Raw genomic sequence first — 16,651 nt, 5'->3', positions numbered from 1 at the left:
TTTGCTTCCTCTCATGCAGGACAGGGGCAGCATGGAGGTGCTGAGTGGGCCCTGGGCTGATTTGGCTGTGTTCCTTCGACACACCATCGCGCAGACGGACAGAGAGACAGACAGCTTTCCTCCTCTCTGGCTGTTTGGCCTGCTGCTGTTCTTGTCTGTCTGTCTGCTGCTGCTGCAACTGATTATCTACCTCAGCTGGAAACTCAGACAGGGTAGGCATGTCATTAACTTTATATGTCTAGTCCATGTCCACACGTACTTGCTATATGTTATATTTATGGTGTTGTGTAGCTAAATGGATACTGTAGGGAGACGTCTTTCTTCAGGGTCATATTATAAATACATAATCACCACGTCGTAAGGATTTCCGCACACTCCAAAGTTGAGATTTCATTGCGTGCTATAAATCGCTATAGCCAGCACTACACACCATGCCGATGTCAAGAAAATATTCTCATTTCATACCGACATCCGCAGCAAAATAAAACATGAAGTGCACCATTGTATAGTATCTGCAAACACACGCAGGCAACCAACAGTAGCTTGTAGAAGTCTTATATCCACATTGTTTTTTGAACAACACCTGACAGCTCATGTCGCTCCCAGGTAGAAAAAATGTCTAGGGGCCCCCGAAACTAAGCTACACTCTAAATAATGAAACAGATCCAAAATAGGCTCCAAGAAAAAGAAAAGAAAAACTTGGCAAAGTGACATTTTTAGGATGAAACAGAATTTTGACTGTGAAGATACTGATCACTGAGGCAATTAGTTATACTGGCCTGGTTTGTGTGGATGTGGGAGAGATAGAGTATGTGTGTGTTAAAGAGGGTTACTGCAGGAAAACCTTGGAGAAATTGCTTTTCTTTCATCTGTGTGTGTGTTCTCTAATAACAAGCGTTGTTTTGATAGGTGAAACTAACCCCCATTTGTGCTTTGCTTTGACATAAAATACCGACACACTTAGTTATAGACGCATCCAGCAAAGATCATAGGTCGACTTTCATCATTCGCACCCAATATTACAAGATATATGAAAGTGAAGATTACTTTTATGTAGACTATCTTTAGATTAGCCCCAAATTTGTATTTAAAAGCTGTTAGTGTTAAGCTAGATAACGTTAAAGCTGAGAATATTGATTTTGGGACGAGGTCATCATCAAGAGGAGCTGGAACTTTATATCCAAACTTTAAAATTACAATTATCGATTAAAGGGACTGTTTGTAACTTCTTACACGTTTAAATCGATCCGGGTCGGTGTCCCATGCGCACTCGTGTGTGGCTACGCTGTTCAGACAAGACTCCAACACAAACTACATGGAAGCACCAAAACCGCAAAGTTCTATCTAGTGAAGCCCATCTTCCAAAACAGTGTTGGCCGCGGTCGGAGGATGCGGGGGAGACCGTATCTTTGGTCTCCAGGGCCGGAGTCTCTGCTGTACTCTGGTCCTCTGCTCCTCTGCCTGCCTGCCTTCACTCAGCTCGCTCCACCTCACGTGCATGCGCGCACACTACACACTGCAGAAGACTTCGTAGCTCTGAGAATATCTAGTGAATGTACAGTGGACGTTTGTGCAGAAATAAATGCTGCAGCTCCTCCAAACCAACAGAGGTTTTCCGTGTCTTGTGAAGTGACGGGGCTCCACAGCGAGTAACGTTATCGTCTCAGACCGGGTACCGGTGTCTCCCCTGTTCCCTCCAACCGCGGTCGGGAGGCTGAAGCAGGAAAAGCCAACACTAGGATCAGCACTGATTCATGGAGAGACCTTCGTCTGGTCTGCTAACATTACTGCCAAGCAGCTGAAATATAGAGTGATATTGTGGTTTTAGCTGACGTGTGTCGCCTCACTGTTTTGAGCGATGCTCGTTCATGTCTATGTAGAGCGAGCACAAGTGCGAGACTTAACATCCACAGGTGTCGCTGTTAACAAGCATTTCTGATTCTCACAAACAGTCCCTTTAACTTCTTCTGTAGGGATGCATGGGCTTGAATCAACGGACAAGGTAGTAAAGCCAGAAAGCTGATGTTTATTCTGAGGCCAATTATAATAAATTACGACCAATCTTACACCTGCAGTTTACAGTTTGTCACTGGTACTCAAATGAAAGAAGACTACTTTCTATGAGAAAGAGAAGTTCAGTGTTTTACTGACTATGATAAATATGTCTAAAGTTGCATTTCAGGTGGTGTAATTGACACAGTACTTTATACTTTTAATATAAACTCACTCAGTAATGTGGTGGTCCTCCTTGCTGCCTTTTTCAGGTTGCTTTTTGTGAGGAGACATCCATCCTTGGCCAAACCACAGGGGGATTCCTCCAGCTTGTAAAACATTAAAAGACATCCTTTCCCCTTTTCTAATAAAACAGGCCCATTTGCAGCAACAGGGAGCAAACAACATAACATTAGTAAACTATATAAACTCTAAAAGTTAAAAACAAGGGACTAGAAACTAACATTGAATTGTTATATTCAATAATGATGAGCTAGAGTGGTTAGGCCACGTTTTAAGAGCTAAGTTAGGTTAGCTGTTAGCTTATTACCTGCTGTCAGTCACCTGTAACCATGACTACAAGGTGAAGAGGAGGGCGAGTCAAATGAGTGGTTCTCACTGCGCATGCGCAGACAGTTAACAGTAGCCAGCTGTTTCAGTAACTTTTGCAGACCTAAAAGCCAAGGTGACTGCTTATATCTATGGCTTATATACTATGACACATGAAGTAATCAGTTAACTAGTCATTGATCAAAGTTTTAAATAACTGGTTAAAGTGGAATATAACAAGGAAAATAACTGAAACATATAGGCAACTGTATAATTAAAGAAGTTAAACCTGCAGTAGGCAGAATATTTTTGGCATCATTGGGCGAAATTTCAATAAAAACCTTTCAGCAATATTGTAATTGTTAATTAATAAGTGTTTTGAGAGATAACTAGACTTCTGCACCTCCTCTTGGCTCTGTTTTCAAGTTTTGAAAAAATCTAGCTCGTGATGGGAGACTTTGGCCAATCACAGGTCATTTCAGAGAGAGAGCGTTCCTATTGGCTGTTCATTCAACGGAGGCCACTGTCAATCACTCGCGAACGAAGATGCTTCTGAAAACATTTGAGGCGAGAAATAGGCGTTACACTAACAGAATATTGATTAATAATTGATCAGCGCTGCCTAGTTTGACCGTTTGATCAGAGTTTGCAAGTGATTGACAGCAGCTCAGAGACGGCAGACTCCAGCTCGGCTCTGATTGGTTGTTTCCCTCCGGTCTGTGAACTCTTTAGGAGCACCAGAGGACACAGAGACACATGATTTTTTTTCCGATTACCTGTCTCATTTCACTACTGTCAGGATATAGCGACCGTTTTATAAAAATAACTTATTTTAATCATATTTGCTCCATTTCTACCCACTGCTGCTTAATGCTTCGCTGACTGTGTTACCAAATCTAGGCTAGCCAAAAAAACAAACTTTGGCAACAAGTGTTTTGATAAGACTATAATCCATGTAATTTGGTTTTTTTTACCCATTCCATATAGACTACGTTTCAAACATTCCTGTTTTTTTTTTTTTTTTCTTTCATCCACAGTTGAAGCTGATCTGTCGGGGTTTCCCCAAGACAGAAGTGCCATCTATGGGCAGATAGACAGAAGTACACAGCAGAGGAGAAGGAGCGTTGGGTCGCACTCTCACACCTGACAGGACACACACACTCTTCATCAACAGACCAGACACTAAAAAACCTGCTGAAATGAACACTTTTCTGATTGTTCCAAGCAGTCCTGCCAGTCAACACGAGTATCTCTACAGAACAATGTGAACACCAGCAGGGAGGGACGTATCTCAGGCATAATGAAGGTGCCTTTAATAAGATGGATGTTGAAGCCTGTAAAGAAAATCATCATCTGTCATAGAAGATCTGTGAAAAATACTCTGTTGTCAAAACCCCTAGGGACATCTGGAAGGTATCAAGACAACTGTATATACGACTCATTTTATGAAGCTAAAGGCATCTCTTAGAGCTGTATTTATTTTTTTACCCTCTTGTTTAAGCTTGGGGCAAAGTTTGAAATGATTTCTTTTGTATGATGACAGTACAACTATGTTTCATTATTAGCCTACCTGAGCCCAAATGAATAGATACTGGTTAACTTTATGAACATTAACATACAGTATTTAAGCTTTTATCAATAAATAAAGCAACAAATGAATGAAGAAACAGATTTCAGAGTATAACAATCCTTTATTTAAACAGTGTTACACAGGGGAGGAGTGGCTGTGCGTGGGGAGACACAAGACAATTAAGCTGCTAGATAGAAAAACCCTACCGGTGATCATTGGTTGGCTAAAGAGGGAACGATGAGGCGGCTGTGGTTGGTTTTCCAAAATGTGTTTCTTTACAAAGTTCTTATTGGGAGTTTTAAATAAAGAAATTGTGCTGGTATTAATTGTCTCATCTGTGGTATAAAGCCTGAGATAAAACTGTAAATACGGTCCAGTTATCCTTTGCCATTTAAAACATCTACTTCATCATGTTATTAATTGGATGTAATCTAACAGCAATGTATTGTTGTATTTTCCACGTAGCATTGCCCTCCGTAATGTTGAGATCCCTGACAGTTTTGAAATGAGCTGGCGTAGAATCAGCATCAGTTGCCATGGTAACAAAACTTTCAACAGTCTGTCTGTGCTGTTTTTTTCATCTTAATAAAAGTTACTGATGGTCAGACATTCATTTGTGTTAGTATTTTTTTGTATTAACCTCAATTAAAAATTTAGCGCTACCAACATTTTGGAAAACCAGACCTGGCAGCCCCCCCCAAAGCTCCTGTGATTGGTTAAAACAGAGCCCAGAGACCCCCGAAAAGAGGTTAAACCTGGGACTAAAAGTACAAAAAAAGAAATGGTGGCAGAAAAATTTGATTTGTAGTGGTGTTCCTTCAATGTCAAAAACACTGTTACAATATTAAAAATTACCAAGAGGGCGCACATTAAAATCCCACCTTTCGACAACTAGATCACAGAGAAAAAAGACAACGAATTATGAGAAAAATCTACAAATATAGTTGTTGTGATGTAACCGATGCTTTTGAAAAGTTTTGGAACAAGCTGCCTCGTGTTGCACGGTTTATTTTAAAATGTTTTTCTGCTGCTTTTTGTCTCTTTGCAAAGAGGGTTAAAGGTTAAAGCTTTCCCCTCATCTGGAATGTAATTTTGCTGCATAGTAGAGGTCAGACCAGTGTTTCCCAATAGAAAGCCTAGACAATACCACTCCACTGTCTGGACGTGCATCAGCCCAGAAAGAAAAAGCCTTAACCTGTTTTCAAATGTGGAGAATATGTTAATATTTCTTCAATAAAAAAAAAAAACTCCAATTCAAAATCCCTCCATAATCCAGTCAGATTGGAGGGTTAAGATAGATCTAGGCAGGTACGGGTGGAATGTTTTCATATTAATCTGTGGCACTTCTTTGCTTACAAAACAGTTAAATTTCAGGAGAATGTGTTTTGTTTTGTGCAGCTCACACTGAACATCTGTGTCGACTAAATGCGTCAGACCGAGCGCCTCGTTCTAACCCATTTAATGCGACTAATATTTACACACAAAGTCACATTTTTGTGGAACATTTGGGTAAAAGGACACCGACGATTGAATAAAACATCACAAGCATTCCATTTGGGGGTTTCAAGAGCACTTCAAACCCTCGGATACACTTCCCTTTAAGATGCATTTCACTGTTGTGTTGTAACTGTTTCCACGTGTGTGTGTGTGTTTGTAGTGTACCGGCAAAGTGTTTTTGTGTGTAATACACACGACTGAATGTAATTTTGAAACAAATCAAAAACATATAAAATCACTTTAATGCGGAAGAATATTTGGTTGCGGTGAAAACAGTTACAACACGGCTGGCGTCGGGTCGAAGATAATCTCATCTAGACGTACTGTATGAGCTGAGATAATCTGTCATCTACACACTCTCAAAACCAATCAACACAGTAGCCTTCTATCTAGACTCACTCAAGATGCTCTTGCAAGATAAACAAATGTGTGAAGACATGCTGAATTGAATCCCAGATCTCATTATATCTTAGCAGGGTTTGTTGGCGTTATCTAGTCTGGTACGAAAAGAAGCTGGGAGTGAAATTAAGTGCTGAACTACGACGACAAACAGGCTCTGATGCAGAGTTAGCAAACTGGTAGAAATCCCATTATTATGAATTTTTGGGACAAATCAGTTTTTCAAGTTGTTCCAACTGTGAGTCCTCATTTTGGTACCTGTGCTTAAATTACAGATTGTGTATTAAGCATTGCCCCCTAAGAATATTAAAACAGCTTTAACTCACTTCAGGATGCAAAAAATAACACGAGTGAAACAGGCCAACATGCATCTAATTCTTTTTCACTCCCAAGTTGTTAGTGGACGCTACACGGCGCCACTTCTAATCTCCCAATTATCCTTCAGTTCACTGGTCCTCTCTCCCAATCACAAGTCAGTTTACTGCTTCCCTGTGGCCCAATAGGAATGGCTAGTGTCGTACAGTGGGCGGGCCCAGGGAGAGCGTTTAGCTACTGCAAAAAAAGCTGCATTACTGCTCCCAATCTAATAACCTTCATCTTTACTGTACAGAAAGTTGTATACACCAGCTTTAAAGTCAGTTCATTTTCAGTCCATTTAGTAAAAAAAATGAATTATAAAATACAGTAAAACTTACAGAATTAATTCCACCTGCATCATTGGGCTTAATTAAGATTCCCACCTACTGTAAAATGGTAAAATGTCATCTCTTCTTAGAGTAAAAAGTGAATTGAACTGAAAATGAACTCACTCCGCCGCCAGTCAACACACGAGGAATGTGGATGAATAATAACTATACTTACAGAAAAAAAAACAAGACAGAATCATAGAAATTCAAAAACCTGGTTGATTGTTGATTTATTTTAAGTTACAGCTCCCTGTTTTCTGTAACTGTTAGTAATAAAATGTGATAATGTGACACGGCTGGTTCTACTGATCATTTCACTGTGAATGTGTTTTAATAATAAGTAAGACTGATTCTGTTACACTGTTATATTATTTTACTCTCCATTTACAACATAACGAAGTGAGGGAGGGAGCTGTAATTTAACAAATTACTTATTTTTTTTTTATTTTTTTAGGAATGCACCAATACCACTTTTCCACTGTTGATACAGTACAAAAAAAAGTACAAAACTTAAGCGTCAAATGAATTACTTTTTGACAAAAATGATGAAGAAAAAAACGCGTTCTCTATTTGAGATCGCCTGCATCTTTTTTTTATCAATGAAAAAAAAGCTACATTTGTTTTGTAAGTGAGTGAATGAGTTATTGAAGGTCACAGTTACTGGTGAATTAATCAGTACAACGATATGATAATCGTTTGCATCTCATCAGGATTGGTTATCAGTGCATCCCTGTAGCTTTTTAAGTTTGCAATACATGACAGACACTACCTCTCTTTTTTGTAAAACAGTTAAAAGAAAAGAAAAGCACTATTAAAAAATAAAAACAGGCTACAAATGTTAAGCTAACAAAGTGGTTCTTTTTTGTTCCCTCGTGAAAGAGCGGGGATGTTATTTTTCATTTTCTTGGTTTTTGGAGTGAGGGATTCAGACGCACCACAGACATGTAAGAAAGACTCTCCCGTTTGTCTAACACTTCTCCTTCTGTCTTTCAGCTCTTCTTCTCCTCCTCCTCCTCCTCCTCTTCCTCCTCCTCTTCCTCCTCCTCTTCAGTCAGTCAAGGTTGGTTGTCGTAGGGTGATGGGAGGTCGTTCGACGTAAGAGAAAACTGTCACGATGGGCCCTTCAGCTCTGGGAAAACAGAGGTGAAGGCAGTCAGATTTGGTGGTGTGATGATTGGCGCTCAACATTACTCAAAATATTTCTTTTGTACTCCGCACACGGACCTCCATCAGTCGCTGCCTACCTTCCTAAATGTAATATTCCTTTCTCTTCCTTCACACTGTGATGATGGCTGATGCTTTTAGCAGTTTCATGTGTGGGAGCTTTTGTTCCATGTCATTGATTTTCGGTAAATATGTACCCCCACTGTTAATAAAGCCCTACGATATTACTTTCAACGTGAATAATAATAATAATAATGAGTTACTATTATTATTATTACCTGAGTTCAGTCAATCCTCCTCCTCAGCCAGTTCAGTTTCTTTATGAACCACCACTCTGGTAACAGACATGTCAGGATGTTGCTCTTTGGCCTCCTTAATGGCTTGGGCCAGTGCCTGCAGTAGCGAGGGGCAACCACACAGTGGCAGCACCGAGCACAGCGGGCAGTGGAGGAGGTGGGGGGAGGAGAAGAGAAGAGGAGGAGGAGGAGGAGGAGGAGGAGGAGGAGGAGGGGGAAAAATGGTGAAGTTAAATGAAAAATTAAATAAGAAGAAGCATAAATAAAATGACAACAATGCTGGATTTACGATCGATGTGACTGATTGTGCCATTTTACTTCTTTGGGTTAACTGAATGTTTAATGAGGGTGATGAAGTAAACTGGATGAAGTAAAATGGCTTCAGACACATCAAGTGGAAACAGAATTATTTAAAATAAATCCCATTTCCGACTCAAAATAAATGTAAATCCAGCGAATCAAACAAGACAGGCAACTTAAACAAACCAGCGGATGAGGGATCATGCATTAAGATCCAGACATGAGTAAAAAAACTTTTTTTCTTAGTCAAATATTTGAGATATTTTGAGGGCGCTACATGCATCTTGACACCAAATATCCTCTCGAGGAAGCCACCCATAAGTATCAGCAGATTCACTTTCAAATATCTGAAATGTCTTTAAATTCATTTTTTATCAGGTCTTCAAATAAAACTTAGGCCAGGGTTTATAAATCTTTCTTTTTTATCAGAGCAATCTGTGTGTATATGGGCAATGAGACATTTTATATTGTTTTGAGAGTGTTCGTACCCATATTGGGTGAACAGTGTAGGAATTGTACTCCATTTTAAACCCACTCTCCCATTTTTAGGGAAATGAATAAGTGAAAAAGGCCTGGCAGAATGATCCAATTACTCCTACAATATGGGGGCAGAGGGATTAATATTTGTCTAATATTAGGATGTAAAAATCCTCAAATTAAAGTAGATCCAATATGCTTGTTTACAGAACAAACACTTGGAAGACATGTCAATGTCATTGCCTAAATACACTTGGACTGCATTAACTGAGATGTGTAGATTTAGCATGTAGTATTCATCACATCTGGGACAACAAAAAATATTTGTTTTGTCATTGTGAAAATCTGACAATCAAAGACAAAGACAGAAAATCAAACTAACCAAGACGAGCAACAAAATCAGACACGGCGTGGCAAAAACAAAAAGGTTAACGTGCCATTTTCTAAATGCATGGATGAATGATGCAGCAGATCAGAGCAAATGAGTGGGACTAATGGCATGTGGGGAACTCTAATAAGTGATTAATAAATCAATTGAGACTGCCAGCGATATGTCACCAGATGTCTATTTGTTCCCTCAAGCAACCTGTTAGTAGTCTTCAGCAGCATCATTTCCCCTAAAAAAAATCTTTCAATTCTAAAAACAACCAGCCACATTTGGTCAGAATAAAACGACTCATCAACCCAGTTGCCGGAACACCAAACAAGGCGTAGGGGACACGCTGCGTGACTGGGAAACTGACCTGGTCGTGGTCGATATCACAGTCACCAGTGATGACGATGCGTTTCTCGATCCTCGTCTCTGATAGGCCGCCTTTTAACGTCTGCAACAAAATACACAACAATGTTTTGATGCCCGTTATAATGGGTTAATAATGGCCCGGGTGCTGGTGGGATACGGCTGAGTGGCTAGCGTTGTCGTGACAACATGTCCAAGCAGATGAGAGAGAAACATCACGAGACTGATAAGAAAAGCAATTTCAACAAATAAACATCTCTCTTTTCTCTCTCCCGTCTGTTTGTCCAGTTATCTTTAGTTAGAATAATAAATGCCCCTTTTAGTTAATATATATATATAGATGTGTGTGTGTGTGTGTGTGTGTGTGTGTGTGTGTGTGTGTGTGTGTGTGCATATGTGGTATATCTGGATGCATGCATGAATGTATACTATACAGTATATGCACAAATATTTGTGTTCATACATGTGTGTATATGTATATATGGATGAATATGAAGTAAGGTTTTTCTTTCTTGTTCTCTTTTTCTGTATGCATCACTGGGTGTATAAAATAAATATAATAATAATAATAATAATAATACCTAATACCTGTAGTAATAATAATCATAATCATAATGCAAATACATGTAAATATATTGGACATTTTGTGGTTGCACAGATTCTGGATTTTATTGCAATAAAAATCATTTAAAAAAAAAAAAAAAAAGAGTACAAACACTGTAGTAGGGCACCATGATACAGTATGCACAGGTACCATGGTAACCTAATACTGTATATACATTTTATACATCAATGTGTATGATAGTTACGTTACATAAAACTGGTAGGGGAAGTGTGTGTCTGTACCTTGGTAATGTGTGTGGTCGTGGTGGTACACAGAGATTCAGAGGTGATTGTCTGAGCAGTCATCAACACGCCGGGCTCGCCTTCGCCGTTACCATCCAACTGATAACAGAGGAAGACGAAGAGAGATAATTAGCTGTGCATTAACATTAGGATATCCCCGCTGGATGATGTTTGATGTTCAAAAAAAAAAACTTTTCTCACAAACTAAAATGAAACGATTTCCCCTGGGGAAGAAAGAATGAAATAACGTCTGCATTCATGCTGTTTCTAGGGAGGAAGCTTTTTGGGACATGCTTTCAAACAAAAGCCTTAAAAAAATAATGATGAAATCTAAAACACAAAATACAATGCTGACACACGAAAAAGAACAAAATGAACAACATGCTCCCTGTGTTTCATTAGTGTGCACCTGTGCGGCTTCGTATGTGATGGTCTTGGTTTCCGTATGTACGATGGGCACTTCTTTTGTAGCTATCTCAGTTTTCTGGGCTGCAAAGGTGTCTGATATAGTCACCATTTCTGTCTTTACCACGGGTGGCTGGGGAGGGACGAGAGAGAGAAGTGAGGGGGGGAGGATTGATACAAAGAGGGTTAATACATTAAACCTGAGACAGTTAAGGAAACATAAAGAAACATGTTGGTATCTATGCACTAGGAAATTCACTTCCATGTCAATCAATTCATAAAGAGTTTTGTTTTTGTTTATCAGAAAAAAAAGGTGCTTATTAAGTATTTATCGTATTGAAATTGAAGTGATTCACCTGTTCCACACACAGTGGTAACACATAGCAGTAGTTGTAGATGTATAAAACATAAATACATGCGAGTAAATGCAGCAAAATTCATGCAAAAAAGATATCAAGAGCTTCCAAACTCATGCGAGTCAACATCACAAAACCCACAATACGACGCCAACGACTACTTCCAGCAATGCACAAGCAACAGCTACAACAGCAGCACGACTACAAGAAAAAAACATCTTTGGTGTTCAACGTGCAAAACTCAAAAAGTACGACACAAACCACAAACATGCATAAAACATGAGCCCATAAAAGAACAAAACAAAAGCGATGCTCAAATGACTGGCGAACAAAGACGGCGATTGATATGTAAACGAGCATGCAGAAAGATGACATTCAGATGAGGCGGGGTGGCATTTCCCAAAGTGGTTGGCAATGATGATTTCCACAATACCGTTACCATGGGGACCGTGACAAGCCAATTGAACCGCTAACAGAGAGAGAAGCATCACTGCCAAACACGTGGAGGAGGACACGCTAACACACACACACACACACACGAGCAAACACACGCACCAAAAGGTGAAATAATACGGCATGCAGAGCAAAAAAAGGCGTCATGCATTTCCCCACTTAGGCCCCATTTACTTCACAACACTAACATACAATGCAACACACCACACTATGTGGGGCAGGAGTGAACTAGGCATGTATGAAGTATGATGATAACAGAAATTAAAATGTATGAATATGGTGAACATAAAGACTGAAAATTAACTATGAAGTGGATGGTAACTTGACACCAAAACACTGGTGATGAATTGTATCATTACATGACTCCTGAGTCTGTTTTAACTGTACTTCTTTCATCACAGGACAAAGATGAGTGTGAGGATGTACATGGGGCTTAAATATTCACGCAAGCAGGAAGGAAACCGGCACTGTGGTAAGCAGGAAGGAGGAACAAAATGTGGGTGTTTTCTACAGTTGGTAGGAGAGGTCAAAGCTCCGGGGAGAAGCTCCGCAGTCGGCCCAGTGAAGACTTTACCTCAGAGCAACAAATAACCTGTGGCCGGTGCTCTGCTTCGACCAGAGAGGCTTCTCCGTTCATTTTAGGCTCTTCCTCTTCCTCCTCGGTGGCGACCGTCCCGGTCACGCTCTCCTCGGGCAGCAGGGCGTGACCGTTAGGAGCTTCGTCAGGTGTTATCATCGGATCGTCGATGCTTTCTTCTGCCTCCCTCTCAGCTTTTTTCTCCTCCTCTGCGTTCTTCTCTGCATCCTCTTTCCTGGACTCTTCTTCCTCTACAGGTTGGCTGACTGTAACTGTAAGGGAAGGAGCATCTGTAGCCGAGTCAACCTGCTCCTCCGCTGTCTTCTCCTCTTCCTGCTGCTCTTCCTCCTCTTCCTTCTCCTCTGGTATTTGCGTATGGCAGATGGAGACATTCGGATGGTACTCCGCTTCTTCTTCGCTCTCGCTTTCAGATGAAACGCTCTCCTGCTTCGCCGCTTTTGTTTCCTCCGCTACCACTACTTCCTTTTCGACCGTTACTTCCTGCTCTCTTGTGGTTTCCTGCTCTGCAGGCGGACCGGCAGGGTTGCTGGTCGTAACCGTGACAAGTCCAGGTTTGGGCGCTATGGAAACCTCTTGGACGACAACGGTTTCTTCGATTTCGACTTCGGTTGTCTATACACACACGCACATACATACACACATGTACACGTAGTGCACAGGACGCACGCAATGAGGTGCACACACATACACAACAAACGCATGGGGACAAAAAGAAGCATAACATGATCATTGAACATAAATAAGAAATCAACAAAAATAATATAATACGCAACAGAAAATCAGGAATCAAAAGAAGATGAAGATGATCAAACTGTGGACAAAGAAGGACAAAGATGTAAGAGTGAGAGGAAGACAAATGAATAGTCAAAGAATGGACGGCTGTGGACATTTCGAGCTGCCAGTGGAAAATGGAGGTGTGAAGGAAACGGGGGATGAAAAGCGTCATGAACGGAAGGCTGGATGGATTAATAGGAGAACGTTAGGAGCACCTTTGCAGGTTCTTTGGTGTCAGAGATCGTGTTATCGGCAGCAGCTGCTTCCGTTTGGGGCTCACTCTCCTGCGTGACAGAGAAGTTACCGTGACAATCATCAATCACACACCAGCAGCGACATCATCATTGTTAACTTAGCGATATTGTGATGCTTGTTATGACAGCACGGGGGGGGGGGAGGATTGAATGTGTTAGTTTGGATTCTCCATCCTTCTTATCTCCCTCTCCGTCCCTGGTGGACAGTATCTCATGCACAATCAAGTAGCAAGATCATTGCAGCAGGCAGTGAAAGAGACGGGATGGAAGAAGAATAGAAAATAGAAAGATCCATGGAAAATAGATTAAAGAGAATATCCCATCAATGAACACAGAAGCTTATCTTATAAGATAAAAAAGATAAAAGAAGCATGCCATTGGAGTCAGCAGTTTCTTTTAGATGGTGATGATCACAGAAAACATGGCACACCATAATGAATTTAGGATAGACTTTGAAATGTCTCGTGTGCCATTTTTGTCTTTTTTTTTTTTAAAGGAACAGTGTGTAGGATCTGGCGGTATCTAGAGGTGAGGTTGCAGATTACAACTTCTCCCGTGTGCCAAGCGTGTAGGATTGCTACGGTGGCCGACGCGAAAACACGAATGGCCCTCTCTAGAGCCAGTTGTTGTAAGAGTAGAGTGCTTAGAGTGCGTGTGTACGTAGGTAGTGAGTGGTGAAGCAAGAGAGAGAGAGAGCGGCGGCGACTGGAGCGAGTAACGTTATCGACTCCGGCACAAGCAGGAAAAGTTAACAGAGTTGTGTTTGTCCATTCTGGCCTACTGTAGAAACATGGCGGTGCAACTTTGCGGACTCCGTGGAGAGGACCCCGCTCCCTACAAAGATTTATTACACGGCTTTGTTAAATACTCGATTCTGATTGGTCAATTACAGCTTTCTAAGGTAATTCTTTATAACAGACTGTTGCTATGGACGCAGTTCTGATGTCGGACTCTGGCATACCATTTTTGTGTCAAATTATTGCTTTCCTTAGTAAGTAGCCGTGTAATAAGCGGGATAATGTACAGCTAGCGGGTCATTATTGTGAAATAAACCCCTTACATAAACGACTCATTCTAAGGTAACGAAAACACAACGATTCTTATTTTAAGGTGATTATACACTAAAGAAAACATACTTATTAATATTATATTCCATTTCTGCCAATAGATCCCCCCTAAATGCTACACACTGTTCCTTTAAGTGTGATGCAAACGGCTGCTTCAATACCTGCTTCGTTTTTAGAGTTATTTTTTTCTAAAGGAGCTGGTAAATAAGAGATTTAAAAAAAAGAATGGAGCAGATTGTTACATTTGCATTCAATCCTCACACATTACCATCACAAAAACAAACAAGAGGAGGCCCTAACATCCATGGCATTCACAGCTGTTAGTTGTTTCAGATTAGATTTACCATGCCCATTATTCAGGATGAATGGTCCCTGACACTAAATCACCACCATTCATCCAGAATCCACAGCAAGCATTATGGACATCGCTTTAGTGCAGTTTGCGGACACATCTGGCAAGCATCTTTAATTTACTGAGCCATCTGAATTTACTTTCAATGACTGCATTGAGAGTAAACCGACTCTTAAATGTTCAGTAGCAGCACCTCGGTTGCAGAGAGTGGAGCAGTTGGGGGAATAAGAAGCCCATGCAGAGCAGCGGTGGAAGTAGTAGATGTGGTTATATCGGCATCTAGAGTTGGTTCGGGAATACTGCAGGCTGACAGAGCTGAACAAAAGCCAGTGCCAGAGTGTCTACTGAGGAGTACAGAAGCTATCTCCTCTTCAAGGCTCTACAGCAACACACAAACACACACAGAAAGCAGAGAGGAAGAGAAAAAAAGGGAACTTTTGAGAGAGGACAGATAGAAAAGAAATCCCCAAGACATAAAAACCAACATACAGAGGAAGTTCAGCATACGTTAAATAAAGAGCAGCCAAGCTTTACATCTAGTAATGAAGATCAGAAACCAGCAGAATATCACATCGTAGACAGAATAAACAGAATAAAACCCTTGTACTGCAGGAAATGTATGTGATGTACAATGTGACGCGAGTCCAGCTGTAAAGGGACAAAGAATTGGAGCAGCTTCCTACAGAAGAAAAGCCCATATAGTCCACCAACAACAGGTCATGAAAAGCCCACCGTGGCGAAAGCATCAAATGAAAATGCCCACTTAAGAGTAAGAGAGGAGAGGACTTTGAGTTTTAAATCAGGTGCACACACACACACACACACACAATATACTTCTGTCTACCAAAGCCACATTGTTGGTTCTTTGCAACAAACACTTTTGAAGCACTGCAATTATCTGCACAGAGAGCATTTCACTTGAACAATGCTTCTTTTGTGACACAGAAACATCCAGACAGACGTACCACTTGCTGTTGCTGTTGGATACGTATCGTTGTGGCGGGAGAGGAGGTGAGACGTTTCTCCCACTGGTTGGGCTGAGGAGGAGAGGGAGGCGGCGCCTCCATAAAGGAGCGTTTGAGCTGGCTAATGCTAGCTTGGTGTTTCAGAACGTCTTCTTGGGTCTTATCATGGTCCTGATGAGGGAGTGGAGGGGGGAGGGAGTGGAGGGGGGAGGTAGGGCGGGGATGGGGGAGAGTAAATGAGATAAGTATGGATAAATGAGGGATGATGGGTGGTAGAGAAAAGAGGGGTGGGATCAAATTTGGGATGTAGGAACATAGGATAGATGAGGGGTGAGGGTGAAAGAAGGGAGAGGAGATGGAATAAGATGGATCGGAGGAAGGAGGAAGAGAAACATGAATGATAATAGAGGGAAGGTAGTAAAAAAAGAGGGTTAAAAGGAAAGATGGTAGGATGATGAGAAAGATAAATGTAATGGGAGAAGGAATAATGAAAAGAGGAAGGGAGGAAGGGAAGGAGAGAGGGAAGAAAGAGGGAAGGAGGGAGGGGAAAATTCGGTTCAACAGGTCATAGGAACATTAGTCTGTCAATCAGGAGGAAGACGAGATGGATGCCATGCCTCACTGGAGCCTCGATTTTATCATCTGTATTTTGTTCAAATATGTGTGTGTGTGTGTGAACTTGAGTATTTCTAAGTAGGCTGCAGTGAAGCAGGGCATCTCCATCTTGTTGAGGAGTTTTTTGTTTTTCATTAAAACCAGGTCAGGAACAGCAATGCAGACTGCAGAACATGGAGCTGATAGTGGTGATCAGACTAACCTGCTCTCTTTCTCCCTCCGTCAATAGTATCCCATGCGACTGCTTAATCATTTTCAGTTTGTATCACTGCTGTTCTTTCCTTTCTCTCCTTATCT

General features: G+C 41.0%; 1 protein-coding gene across 12 annotated transcripts in view; it reads right to left on the bottom strand.

The window, feature by feature from the left end:
* Nucleotides 1-4,690: 4,690 nt before the first annotated feature.
* The window catches only part of epb41l2 (erythrocyte membrane protein band 4.1 like 2), a 55,086-nt gene continuing 43,125 nt past the window's right edge, over nt 4,691-16,651 (bottom strand). For 4 of the 12 annotated variants that reach the window (XM_037751129.1, XM_037751131.1, XM_037751132.1 and 1 more), the window contains 10 exons: nt 15,740-15,910; nt 14,968-15,153; nt 13,317-13,385; nt 12,304-12,939; nt 10,925-11,053; nt 10,516-10,614; nt 9,674-9,754; nt 8,136-8,250; nt 7,740-7,822; nt 4,691-7,709 (listed from right to left, as the gene is read on the bottom strand). In XM_037751129.1, the coding sequence (XP_037607057.1) occupies nt 8,146-8,250; nt 9,674-9,754; nt 10,516-10,614; nt 10,925-11,053; nt 12,304-12,939; nt 13,317-13,385; nt 14,968-15,153; nt 15,740-15,910 (1,476 nt within the window). In that variant the 3' untranslated portion in view covers nt 4,691-7,709; nt 7,740-7,822; nt 8,136-8,145. The remainder of the gene's footprint in view (nt 7,710-7,739; nt 7,823-8,135; nt 8,251-9,673; nt 9,755-10,515; nt 10,615-10,924; nt 11,054-12,303; nt 12,940-13,316; nt 13,386-14,967; nt 15,154-15,739; nt 15,911-16,651) is intronic. The other 8 variants (XM_037751134.1, XM_037751133.1, XM_037751140.1 and 5 more) reach the window with 8 other exon arrangements.

Source organism: Sebastes umbrosus, chromosome 18, assembly GCF_015220745.1.
Source record: "Sebastes umbrosus isolate fSebUmb1 chromosome 18, fSebUmb1.pri, whole genome shotgun sequence".
In the NCBI taxonomy this organism is placed as follows: Eukaryota; Metazoa; Chordata; class Actinopteri; order Perciformes; family Sebastidae; genus Sebastes; species Sebastes umbrosus.
The sequence above is the reverse complement of the archived record's forward strand: the minus strand, read 5'-3'. Positions and strand labels throughout refer to the sequence as shown.